The 12,222-nt window shown below is 41.7% G+C and overlaps 1 protein-coding gene across 3 annotated transcripts in view; it reads left to right on the forward strand.

The window, feature by feature from the left end:
- The window catches only part of wu:fb13g09 (multidrug resistance-associated protein 5), a 42,761-nt gene that overhangs the window by 23,521 nt on the left and 7,018 nt on the right, over positions 1 to 12,222 (forward strand). For all 3 annotated transcript variants that reach the window (XR_003693504.1, XM_028588886.1, XM_028588885.1), the window contains 17 exons: positions 488 to 635; positions 1,589 to 1,822; positions 2,179 to 2,352; positions 3,075 to 3,222; positions 4,400 to 4,548; positions 5,201 to 5,308; positions 5,963 to 6,313; positions 6,903 to 6,974; positions 7,107 to 7,231; positions 7,318 to 7,390; positions 8,203 to 8,406; positions 8,565 to 8,690; positions 9,000 to 9,111; positions 9,212 to 9,396; positions 9,796 to 9,942; positions 10,959 to 11,088; positions 11,415 to 11,568. Coding sequence is in view for 2 of the 3 variants with exons in the window: in XM_028588886.1 (XP_028444687.1) it covers positions 488 to 635; positions 1,589 to 1,822; positions 2,179 to 2,352; positions 3,075 to 3,222; positions 4,400 to 4,548; positions 5,201 to 5,308; positions 5,963 to 6,313; positions 6,903 to 6,974; positions 7,107 to 7,231; positions 7,318 to 7,390; positions 8,203 to 8,406; positions 8,565 to 8,690; positions 9,000 to 9,111; positions 9,212 to 9,396; positions 9,796 to 9,942; positions 10,959 to 11,088; positions 11,415 to 11,568 (2,640 nt within the window). In the remaining variant the exon portion in view is untranslated. The remainder of the gene's footprint in view (positions 1 to 487; positions 636 to 1,588; positions 1,823 to 2,178; positions 2,353 to 3,074; positions 3,223 to 4,399; positions 4,549 to 5,200; positions 5,309 to 5,962; positions 6,314 to 6,902; positions 6,975 to 7,106; positions 7,232 to 7,317; positions 7,391 to 8,202; positions 8,407 to 8,564; positions 8,691 to 8,999; positions 9,112 to 9,211; positions 9,397 to 9,795; positions 9,943 to 10,958; positions 11,089 to 11,414; positions 11,569 to 12,222) is intronic.

A 12,222-nucleotide genomic window follows, 5' to 3' on the forward strand; every position in this document is an offset into this window, starting at 1 on the left:
ATACCTTTCTCAGTCTAATTATGTGATACATCATTTATAATTGTATATTGTAGGTCACCTTTACATTATTATCTGCCTCGCTATCCTAAAATTTTTCTTTAGTGATTTCCAACTGCCATGATTGCCTGCCAGACTGTTTATATCCCCCCATTGTGCTTTCGGGCAGTCTGATAAATTGGAAGCGCAATTCTACAGTTTTTAATCAACTTCATTTAAGGAAAAATAGCAAAACATTAAGTATTCTTTTCACTCATGATAATTTTACCCTTCAAAAATGTCAACTTTTACATACAGTTAATTGTTACTATAACAGCTCTTTGCATAGCATCCATGTGCGAGAGTGGTGTAAGAGAGGAAAAATGATTTTGACTAATCATTGAGAGTCATCATTCAGTAAATGAAGATCAATAACATTGTAATGATGTTCGGTTGAGCTGTGAGTTCATTTATCTTGTCATCATTTTGTGCTCCTGGTTTCTGGTTCCAGACTTGAAGCTTTGTGGCACGATGAGCTGAAAAGAAGAGGGCGAGAGGGGGCATCCCTGACAAGAGTCTTCTGGAGGTTCTGCCAAACCCGCATGCTGGTGGCCATCTTTTCCCTCCTCCTCACAATGGTGGCAGGCTTCGTTGGGCCTGTGAGTACTGTCCAAATCCTCCTTTCCCTTTATATTCCACTGATTTGGCTAATATGCCTTTCAGCATGGTCGCTGGCTTAAAGTCCCAAGTCCGGGTGTATTTTCTGAAAATCGCTTTATCCCGTTTCACGCTGGTGTGGAAATTGAAATGAAAACATACTAGGAGATTACAAAGCCTTAGATAGTGAAACCCATATTAATGCCATAGATCAACTGGTTTGTTCCCAGTCACGCTTTGGTGCCACACTTTAAATTTCCCTCCAAATAATGCCCATAGATGGCCATGATACAACAAAGAGAAGTGCAGATATTTATAAACATTCCTTATCAAAAATGTTAAGTAATCACCTTAGACTAAAGGCTAATTATGTTTGATATTCCCAGTTTACGATATTACTGAGTCTGTCCCATTGTTCCTTGTGCTCTAAGCTGTTTATTTTGAGGTGATGTTATGTGTACACTATGTGCTTGCTACTAGCCACAACTAATAGCATTAACTGGATTTAGTTCTTACACAATGACGCATGTGTCTCACATTCCTGTCTGAATTATTTAGTACATTGCTGACAAACCTGTGTTGTATATATTCTTTCTGCAGTTTAAGGACTTACTTATCTTATTTTATGTATTTGGCTCCTCACACAATGTTGTTGGTCTACTCATGTCATCTATATCAGGCCTTTAAATTAACAGCCTCTCTGTCTAACCATTCTTCCCAGTTGTCTATGCTTATTTTACTCACTTGATCTTTTCTCTCTCCTCTTTTCTCCTCTTTTTATTAAAATCGTACCCTCTCCTTTTTATCCTCCTCATCCTGTCCCACTTTATCTCTCTCCATGTCCCTGCTTTTTGTCTGTGTTGTTTTCTGCTCATTTCTGTTCTTTTACTATTTCTTCTCTGTTTAATTTACCGTCCTTTACACTCTTTTCCCCTTTCTCCCCATCCATCCCCAGGCTCTTTTGGTCCGAGCTCTGCTGGAGTATTCCCAGAGCCCAGTGAGCTGCATGCCGTACGGCCTCTCTCTGGTAGCCGGGATCTTCCTCGTGGAATTGATACGCTCCTGGTGTATGTCGCTCACATGGGCCGTCAACTACCGCACTGCAGCACGCCTCCGTGGGGCAGCTCTTACTTTTGCATTCAACAAGATCCTCCGCCTACGCAGCACTAAAGACATCAGTCCAGGCGAGGTAGGTGATATAATCCTGGAGGGGACTCATCTCCAAATTAACTAAATCATCCCCCACTGCAGGGCACTACATGCAGATGATTGAGATGGATTTAATTTCTGCTCTTACACCATTTCTGCTTAGATCTCAACAAATCCCATAGCCTGAGGGAGGGGAGGCAGTCTAGGATTAGTCATTACACAGCTTAAGAGGAATCATTGTCCAAGAAGTAAACGTGGGAATAAGGGCAACTGTATTTGGAAAAAAATATTTTATAGTCCTAGTGGTGAGGTTACAGTGCACCTTGTTGAAAAGATTTAGTTTATTGTAGATTTGATAATGCAATTAATATTGTAAATCACTGTCTGTCTACCTAGCTGGTCAACATCTGCTCCAGTGACGGCCAGCGGCTGTATGAAGCAGTGTCAGTGGGCTGCCTGCTGGCCGGGGGGCCCCTGGTGGGAATACTGGGTCTGTCCTACACTGCATACTTCCTGGGCCCCACAGCTCTGCTGGGGTCAGCAATTTTTATCCTCTTCTACCCTACCATGGTACGACTTCAGCTAAAACATCTGTAACAATGAGACAAAGGAAGTTTTGAGACTGTTGTGCAATGCTGTTGTTACAAAGACAGAAATACAGGATACTTTTACTGCAGGCAAAATAGATTAATAAACAACAACACACACCCAAACACAGACAACTGTCAGTGTTTTTAATATAATGTAAATTGCTGTCAACATCAGATGATTTATTCAGTTTCATTACAGATTTTATTAAATTCATACCAAGTAATGATCATACTCGTTATAGCAGTGACAAGCAATTTAATTACAATCATTTCTAAAAGTTTTACCAAAAGTTATGATCATACGTGACAAGCAATTTCATTATAGAAATTTCTAAAAGATGTTGCTTTATTGCTGACTCATTATTTTCTGACCGAGAACTTTCTAAAATTTGCTTAGTAGAAGACATAAGTAAAATCTTTATGTTAATTTAGACTGTTGAAGAGTACAACCAGCACTTTTTAAAAGCATCATAACTCTTTGGCTATCAATCTTCTGTCAACTTTGTAGCTGTTATTTTCAAATTACACTCAGCCTAAGTCAGAGTCTGACAGGCGGAGACCCTGGTATTGATGTGAAAGGCATTTATCACTCCGGTCGCCCGGACAGGCCTGCAGCACAGCTAATGTGATTGTGTCTGCTTTCATTTCCTCCCCTGCCACTTATTTCTCTTGTCATCATTTCCTCTTTTCCTGTCTGGACAGATGCTTGCATCGAGACTGACGGCTTATTTCCGTAAAAAGTGCGTGGCGGTGACTGACCGGCGCGTGAGGCTGATGAACGAGATCTTGGGCTGCATAAAGTTCATCAAGATGTATTGCTGGGAAGAAGCCTTTGCACAGAATATTCACAGTGAGTGGCTGTCATGATCCCCAATGACTCAGCGATATCATAATACACTGCCCATTTCATGTTTGTGGTTAGGACCGGGTAGCTTTCTAGAGATGCAAAGTTCATGCAATTAAGTGCTTTATTAGGCTTTTTATTCCCAACTCACCCAGAGTAAAGGGTCACTGCATGTGTACACCTGTCACTGTGGCAAATGAGTAACTAAATGGTCAGTTTATCACTTGAAATTAGACTTATCCTCTTTGTGTTCTGGCAAGATAACCCTGACCCTAAATCCATTTTCATTAGCTTTTGCCGTTTCAGTCTTACCCTGTTCCATCTTCTATAATCCAGGCCAGTGTGAATCCCTTGGCTTCAGGGTTAATTTGCAAGGTTTGGGGCCTTACGATACCTTGAATGACTGTCAAGGCTGCTCTACTTATCCATGAATTAGCGATGGCCTTTTCTCATGAGGCCCTTCCTGTACTGTAGGTTGTGGATAAAAATCATTTGCCATTTTTAATCATGCTTCAAATTAGCCAGGTGGGGCTCGTTTTCACTGCTGTCCTTTGATTACCTATTATAATTATAACTAATCCCATTCAACTTAATGGCCAATGAGTTCTAAAAGTTACAGTGCCATTCCCTTCAATTAATATTGTTGTTAAATTGATGATCATAGTGTTTTTGCCCTGGGTGTGTGACATTCGCTTTGTAATGCATGCAGAAACACACATAACATCCAAAGCAAATCCCATGGAGAATAACATGTACCAGGAGGAGGGAGTTCTCATATTTCACACACTGTGCTGCTGGGTCTGAATTAAAGATGCACAAGCTTTTTGTTCCAGTATTTGCACCCAGTGAACTAGGTGAACAAAGCAGCTAGCGGTGTGCATTTGAGAGATACAAATATGGAGGAAGGGAGGCAGGATTTGGGCATTAGACCTGTGCAGTTATCAAGGTTCAGCAGGTTTTGAAGCCCTTTTCATACCACGTATGGATGTGGGGCCCTCGTCCTCCCTCTTGTATCTATTTCTGTCCACCCGCTGTGTACTGTTTAGAGACTCTTATGGTGTTGTTGATTGAATGTTCACTGGAGAACCCTTTGGGAGTCACTCAGCCCTAACTTCATTTTCTCTCTCTTTCTGCGCGTCTTTGCCTTTTTATCATCAGTCTGTCTCTCTTATCTCCTCAACAGAGGTGCGGTCAGAAGAGAGGGGGATACTGGAGAGAGCTGGGGTCATCCAGAGCCTCACAGTGGGTGTGGCTCCCGTCGTCATGGTGATAGCATGCGTGTGCACTTTCACCCTACATATGGCTTTGGGCAATGACCTTACTGCAGCTCAGGTATTTAGATATGGGAATATATAGTCATCATGTTCACTGCATATTTTCATTTTGGATTAAAGGTGCACTATGAGTTCCTGCATGGTTTCAGCGCTGAAAAGATGGTTGGGGGAGGGAAGTGGGGTTAGTGCGTCTTTTTCACTGAAATTAAGGCTGCTGCTCTAAAAGCACCCCCTCCCCCAACCATCTTGTCAGTGATTGGCTGGAACGTGGTTTGTTGTATTTTGGTGCACAACCTGTACCCCTAGTGTTTGTTTGACGTTCACGACCCCTGTGTTGTCTCCCGAAACCAGGCTTTTTCACAGTGTATTCAGGGTGCAGGCAGCTAGCCGATCAAGGAGAGATGCCTACGATTTGAGACAAAAATGAAATTGCACTGAAACCATGCAGGAACTCATAGTGCACCTTTAATGTGTCTTCACTGGAAAGACGCTTGGTATATGTTTTTGCCAACCATTAAGTTCTACCAAAATTATATTTCCTATTTTTTTGTTATATAAAAAAAGATTATTTACATTAAATTAATATTTTTTTCAATTTGAGTTGATGTGACAAGTCTCTAGTTATTATGAGCATTTATAGATTTTAAAGTCAGATGTAGCCCCAGGTAAATATTTTTGTGAATAACTGTTTCTATCTCATCCTACCTCAGGCTTTCACTGTGGTTGCAGTTTTCAACTCCATGACCTTTTCCCTGAAAGTCACACCACTAGCTGTGAGATCACTGTCGGAGGGTGCTGTCGCAGTCAAAAGATTTCAGGTAAGAAATATAAACTGTCAAAGTCTGTCAATCATCTCTGTCACAGAGCCACCTAAATTGCTTTTATTTAAAACAACGCTGGTACGTACAGTATGTCATTTAAAACGCTCAGTTTAAGTTTTGACTGTGGATACAGTTTGTCAGTGCAAGCAGGTTTTACAATTCTCAGAGCCAATCAAAAGGTGCTTCTGTTGATGCTAAAAACACACCTGCCCACACCACATACTGACATTTTTGACATACTGTATTTCAAACACAAAAGTCGCATGTTAGTGAGAGATGGTTTCACAGAGCCAGCTAGGGTTAAGTAAGCAAGCGTTTCTGCCAAGGATGCACCAAAAGGCTTGAGGCATTCTGTGTTTTTACTCTAATGCATTGCAAAGTAATGAGGACAGGAGGAACTCTACCTTAAGGTTGAGTAATACATGTCTCGTAACATAGCACAACCTCAAGTATTTTAAACCACATTTAAACAATCTTTTGCTTTAACATAGGCAAAGGCAGAAACCTTGAGCTTGTTTTCATTCATTTATTTTCGTTATGCACAAAAGAAAAAGTAGTCAATTGTCTTTTTGCAAGCACACATTTAAAAAAATAATTGTGTGGTTAAAATCAAATGTTGCGTAAATTAGCACACTGTGTCTGTCTCCACAGAGGCTCTTTACGATTGATGACAGAGAGGTTGTCTTGGTCAAAATGGAGGATCCTAGCAATGCAGTGGAATTTCAGGATGCAACACTGGCTTGGGAAAAGGCACGCTCTCCACCTGCAAAAACTAACCCGCGTTCCAAGAAGCGAGGAGGAATGATGCGCGTGCTGCGCAGGGAGAAGCTCAGCCTGGACATTTCCACAGAGGACGGCAAAGTAAACAAGGAGGGTCCCAACGCACAAAGTCTCCTCACAAATATGGAGCAGGAGAGTCAACAAAGTACCATCTCCTCCACTCAAAGCATGCGACCTCCACTGCACAAGACCCTGCACCGCATTGACCAAAGCATTAAGACGGTAACACAAACATATACATTAAGTGGATTGAAGCGTAATTTATGGTTCTGCGGAGGCTCCACGCAGAGCTTTCGCCGTAGCCTACGTAAGTGACCTGAAGTTTATACTTGTGCGTTGGTGTGTGCGTCTAGCCGGCATGTGTGTGTGTGGGGGGAGCGTGTAATAGAGCGAGGGAAAGTGAGAGAGTGATGGTGATTATCTTCGGAGCGAGTAGCGACTCCAGAGTCATAGTGAAAGAAACAAAGTGTCTCCCCTGTGCTTTCTGACAACAGTGGGAAATCTGTAGCAGGAAAAGTTAACCCTATACTTGATTTCATGTTTATGGAGAAGGAGCACCAGGAAATGAGTCTGGGAAATGCAATGCTACCAAGCCATGGCCAAAAGACATGCGTAGCTGCAACGTGTTGTTACATATTTCGAGAGGTGCACGTCAAGCTACGGCGTAGGGTCCAGCGTGGGGTCGTGTACCTACGTATGTAGCCACAGTGTAGATTTTACGCAGAAGCATAAATCACGCTTAAGGTGTTGGACAAACCTTTGCCTGCTTCATGTAATTCCCACAATGCCACTGTTTTTATCCTTTTTCTAGGGTTCACTGGTTGGGATCTGTGGAGGTGTCGGTAGTGGAAAAAGCTCCCTTCTGTCTGCTCTACTGGGACAGGTAAGATTGTTGAGTTTAGTTTCCCCTTTAAACAGCATAGATTTTCACCCCATGCCACACAACGAACCACAATTTGAAAAGGAATGTTTCAAGAGTTTTCTCTGCTTTCAGCAGTCTGGTTTTGTGTTGCAGATGACCTTGTTAGAGGGTAATGTAGCTGTCAGTGGTGGCTTCGCTTACGTTCCACAGCAAGCCTGGATCCTCAATGAGTCACTGAAGGAGAATATCTTGTTTGGAAACGAGTGTGACTTAGAAAAGTAAGATGAGCTACAGGATCATGATGTTATGAAGAACAATTGAATAAACTTGCAGTATCCCTAATTCAACATGTTTTCCTTATCAGATATAATGCTGTCCTAGAAGCCTGCTGCCTTCTCCCAGACCTTGTAGAGCTTCCATATGGAGACATGACTGAGGTAGCTGTTGAAATTGATGATTTCTTTCTTCTTTACTCTTAGTCTATGCTGAAATTCATATGTCATATTGTTTATATTATGTCAAATGTTTAGCCAAGGCTGTAGCCAAAGGGAATTAACAAATATTAATTATATTAAAAATAACAAATATTAACAAATACTGAAATAAAATGTACAATTATCACACTGTGCAAGTAAAATGAACATCCTCTCCAGCACAGTAACGATTAAAGCCCCAAAAAACGTATGACACACTAGCTAGTAACGTGTGATGTAGCTACAGGAAAGTTAGCAAGCTAGCAACATCCAGATAAACTAGCAGCTTCACATCACAGGGTCAAACGGTTAACATTCAATACTCACTGCAGACAGAAACAACTCAGGAATAGCTTCATCTGCTGCAACAATGGCTAAATAGAAAGAGTACAAACTTAAATTGTCTCTGACTTCTGTACGGGCAACCGTAATTATCGTACATAACTAACTTAGCCGTAACTACACACACTGTAGTCTCCGTAGCGAGGAATTCACAACAGTAACGAGTAACGATGCAGCACGTAAAGATTCTGTCGGAGTAAAAGTATTAAACTCATCGAAAATATGTACTCAAGTAAAAGTGGAAGTAGGAGAAAAAAAATAATACTCCAGTAGAGTACAGATACAGCATTTTAGTAGTTAAGTAGAGTAGTGAAGTAGTTCTACTTCGTTACTATACAGCTCTGACTGTATGTGACTGTTTGCAATTTAGGTCAACCACAACTAGAGGAGAGTTTTTTTTATGGAGCTTTGTTTTTTTTACTTTCTCTTTCTAGATTGGAGAGAGAGGTGCCAACCTGAGTGGAGGGCAGCGTCAGAGAGTGAGCCTGGCACGTGCCCTCTACAGTGAGCGGCCCATACTTCTCCTGGATGACCCTCTCAGCGCTGTTGATGCTCGTGTCAGTAACCACGTCTTCCATAAAGCTATCAGGGGTGCCGCCAAAGGCAAGACGGTGCTCTTTGTAACCCACCAGTTGCAGGTAAGTGACTGGCTGTACATTTCTAGCAATACCAAATTTTCATTCAAAATGTGTATTTTTCCCAAAGCATACAAACGAACTTATGTACATTTTGTAGTTTCAGCATCGTGGAAATATTAACAGATTAAAGTTTGGCTCTGTTTCTTTTTCTTTTCTAGTATCTGTCTGAGTGTGACAACATTATTCTGATGAAGGACGGGCAGATTGCCGAGCATGGCACCCATGCTCAGCTAATGGGTAAAGAGCGTGACTATGCCAGCCTATTCAACAGCACGCTACAGGAGGTAAGGCCAGGGGCACATGAGGCACCAGGCCATTTCTTTTGAGTAAGGCATCTTTACCCTGACTGCACAAAAACATTGAACATTAGCTGAATAATTCATAAGCCCAGAAAGTTAGGCCCAATAGCTGGAAATGTTAATGCATACATGGCTTTTCATTATTTATGCATGCATTGATTTACTGGTGAGCTGCTAAAGACTCTGTCACTGATATCTCTGTTTAAATGACTTGCAGTGTGTTGTTGTTACAGCTGCTGTGATTTGTGTCATGTTTGAAAGCTCACTTTCTTTCCTTACCTTTTTGTCTACTAGAATCTGGTGAAAGAGAATTTAAAAAACAAACAGTGGAGGGCAGGTGCAGAAAAGGCTGACAGTGCTGTTGATGTTGCCAAGGTCGGACCACAGGTGGAAAATAAGAAAGGAGGTGAGAGACCCTGCCACTTTTCATGCTCCACATGTAGAATAAATGCTAAACGCTTATTTTCCTTGAGAGTGCTTAACATGTAACTTCTTTCTTGCATCAGAACGATTGATGAAAGCTGAGGAGAAGGGCTCGGGTGCAGTCGCCTGGTCTGTGTATGGTGCCTACATCAAAGCAGCAGGAGGTCCAATTATCTTCATCATCAACATCTTCCTCTTCCTCTCCACCACAGGCAGCATAGCTTTCAGTAACTGGTGGCTGAGCTACTGGATCAAGCAGGGCAAAGGGGTGAGTTTGGAGACGATTCTGCTTTACTATAATAGACGCCTCTTTTTAGTGTGTATTTAGCTCCCAAAAGAAAGATAACTACTATGCTTCGGTGAGTTGTGGCAGCATACTGAGCATTAATCTGAATGTGCATGATTAAAAAAGTAACGGCACTATGGTAAACTTAATTAAAAACAAGCACGAGCAGTGAAGAAACAGATGTGCAGCAAAGCAGGCATGGGCTGCTATTGAGAAATGTGCTTGGAATGGTAAACATCATTGAACTGACTGATTTTCATGTACTTTTTGTATTCGAAAGTATGCTTTTCTCAGTTTCATTAGAGGCAAAATTCCTACATGGGGAGAAATTGGATTTTTTTTTTCTCACTTTTGGTAATTTGTTGCTCTATCTGCCCTCAGAACACATCAATAATCTTGGTGAATGAAACGATGGCGAGCAACAGCATGAGACTCAACCCTCACATTCAGTACTATTCAACTGTTTACGTTGTTTCCATGGGAACTGCTTTGCTGCTGAAGACAATGAGAGGGCTGGTGTTTGTGAAGGTAAGCTTCCTCAGAGATTCCTCTTCTTCTGTCACATGCTTTGTCTAATCAATCACTGATGAACTTTGAAACATAGTGGTATTGAAAAGGAATATTAAGTTGATACAGTATATCAGTGGTGTACAGTTAAGCAGTGCTCCTCCCTAATTGTCTTTATTGTCATTTTGTACATGCTCTTGTGCTTCCAGTGGTATAATTGAAAATGCCTGTAGGCCAAATCCATTTATCTGTCCGCTTCTGCCATGTCTTACAGCTTTACAATGACTGTGTGTGTGTGTGTGTGTGTGTGTGTGTGTGCAAGAGAGACAAAGAGGCAAAGCGAAAGGAAGGATATATGTGTGTGTGTGTGTGTGTGTGTGTGTGTGTGTGTGTGTGTGTGTGTGTGTGTGTGTGTGTGTGTGTGTGTGTGTGTGTGTGTGTGTGTGTGTGTGTGTGTGTGTGTGTGCGTGCCCCTTCGGGTGTGCTTCTTTTTCAAGCTAACCCATCCTGACACTGCATTGCAGAGGTTAGGTCCCCACGTTAATGTTTGCCACTTGAAATTGCAAATTTTTCAAAGATGGCTAATCTTTCTTTACCCCTAGCTGTGATGAGATCTTTGGGAGTGTTGAATATTCCATTAATAGAATTAATTTGTTCTCTGCTGCCACATTTAATTCCTGTCCTATTGGTGAAATGTCTCTTGCTCATTAGGTCATGACCTTTATGTCATGCCTCCCAGAAACTCATTATAAATGAAGATTTGACAGCTTGCCTTGTGCGAGGAAAAAAATAACTACCCACCACAGTGCACATGCTTAGCATATGGTGAAGTACCCATTTAAACTCTACAGGCAACATATGAGTGCCACTGTATTTATCCATTGTGTGTTTTTGTGTTTGAGGCTGAGCGCATTGACAGATGATTTCCTTCCAACCGTCTGTTTATCCAAGCCGTGATGCTTTCCGTATGTTTCTTAAAGTTGATTGTTTTCATGTCAGGTCTCATGTTCAACCACGACTGTTGTTTGTGTTGACAGTGTACGATAAAGGCTGCCTCCGTGCTCCACGACAAGCTGTTCTCCCGGGTCCTCCTCAGCCCCATGCACTTTTTTGATACAACACCTCTGGGTCGTATCCTGACACGCTTCTCCAGAGACATGGATGAAGGTGAGACTGATTTGTCTTGACTGTGAACCTTCCCCCAAGAGTGTTCTCAGTCAGTGAAGTCGCCCTGGTTGACAAAGTGTACTGCCAAGACACAGTGTGGTTTCACATGGAGTATTTTGCGCACGTGGCTTTCTGTTATCTACTTTACTGGTGTCTTTGCATGTTGATTTCGTGGGTTGCTGTTTTTTTGGATGGTTGGTTTTGTTTCTACAGTGCGTATAATATTTTTGTATACTCCTATGTGTCTCTTTCTCTGTTTGGGGAACACTAAACGACACTTAGGGGGACAAAGTGTGTTTCATTTACAATATGTCTCCTTTCCAAAGTTGATGTACGTCTCACCATGCAAGCTGAGATGCTGCTGCAGAACCTGACCCTGGTGCTGTTCTGCTTCGGAATGATGGGAATCGTCTTCCCCTGGTTCCTGATCTGCATCTTGCCCATTGGAGCCTTCCTCTACATTGTCAACCGTATCTGCAGGTCAGACTCTCATTACTCCTGTTGTTATCATTGCTATTGGCATTGAGCCTGAGATTCAAACAGACTGCACATTACACTACATCTCCCTCAGAGCCATCTGAGCAGTGTTACCAGCTACAGGTGATTAATAAGCAACAAGTGTTCAAAGTTACTTTAGTCTGCATTTGTTGATTTTTGTCCACTAGGGGCAGAAAAACATCCAAATGAGCTGACACATAACACACTGGCTCATAAAGTTAATAGGGTGGATGTGTAAGCAAACAATTGCCAGCAGACACAGAGCAACATTTGCATTTGTTTGGAGTCATTTTTAGTACTCCGCCAAGTCCTGAGACACATATCTAGGTCTTAAGCTGCTAGATGCATCTTGTAGTCTACAGTGGGTTTATTGTTTTTTCTGACAGCTTCTGCTGTAAAAGGGTTATTTTGTTTGATTTTAGCACTGTGAGTGTCCATTATTTATTTTACAAAGAGACATTTGATTAAATGTTAAATTAAAACAAGTCTCATGAACAAACAATGCTGCCAATTTAAAAGGGCTTGGAGCATGTGGTGAATGTGATTAGCTTTGTATTGCTATGTATATTGCCTTGTACAAGCAACAGCATACATGGCAGCACAACCCATAATAATTATGAATTAGGTGATTCATAC

This window comes from Perca flavescens, chromosome 10 (genome assembly GCF_004354835.1).
Source record: "Perca flavescens isolate YP-PL-M2 chromosome 10, PFLA_1.0, whole genome shotgun sequence".
Lineage (NCBI taxonomy): Eukaryota > Metazoa > Chordata > Actinopteri > Perciformes > Percidae > Perca > Perca flavescens.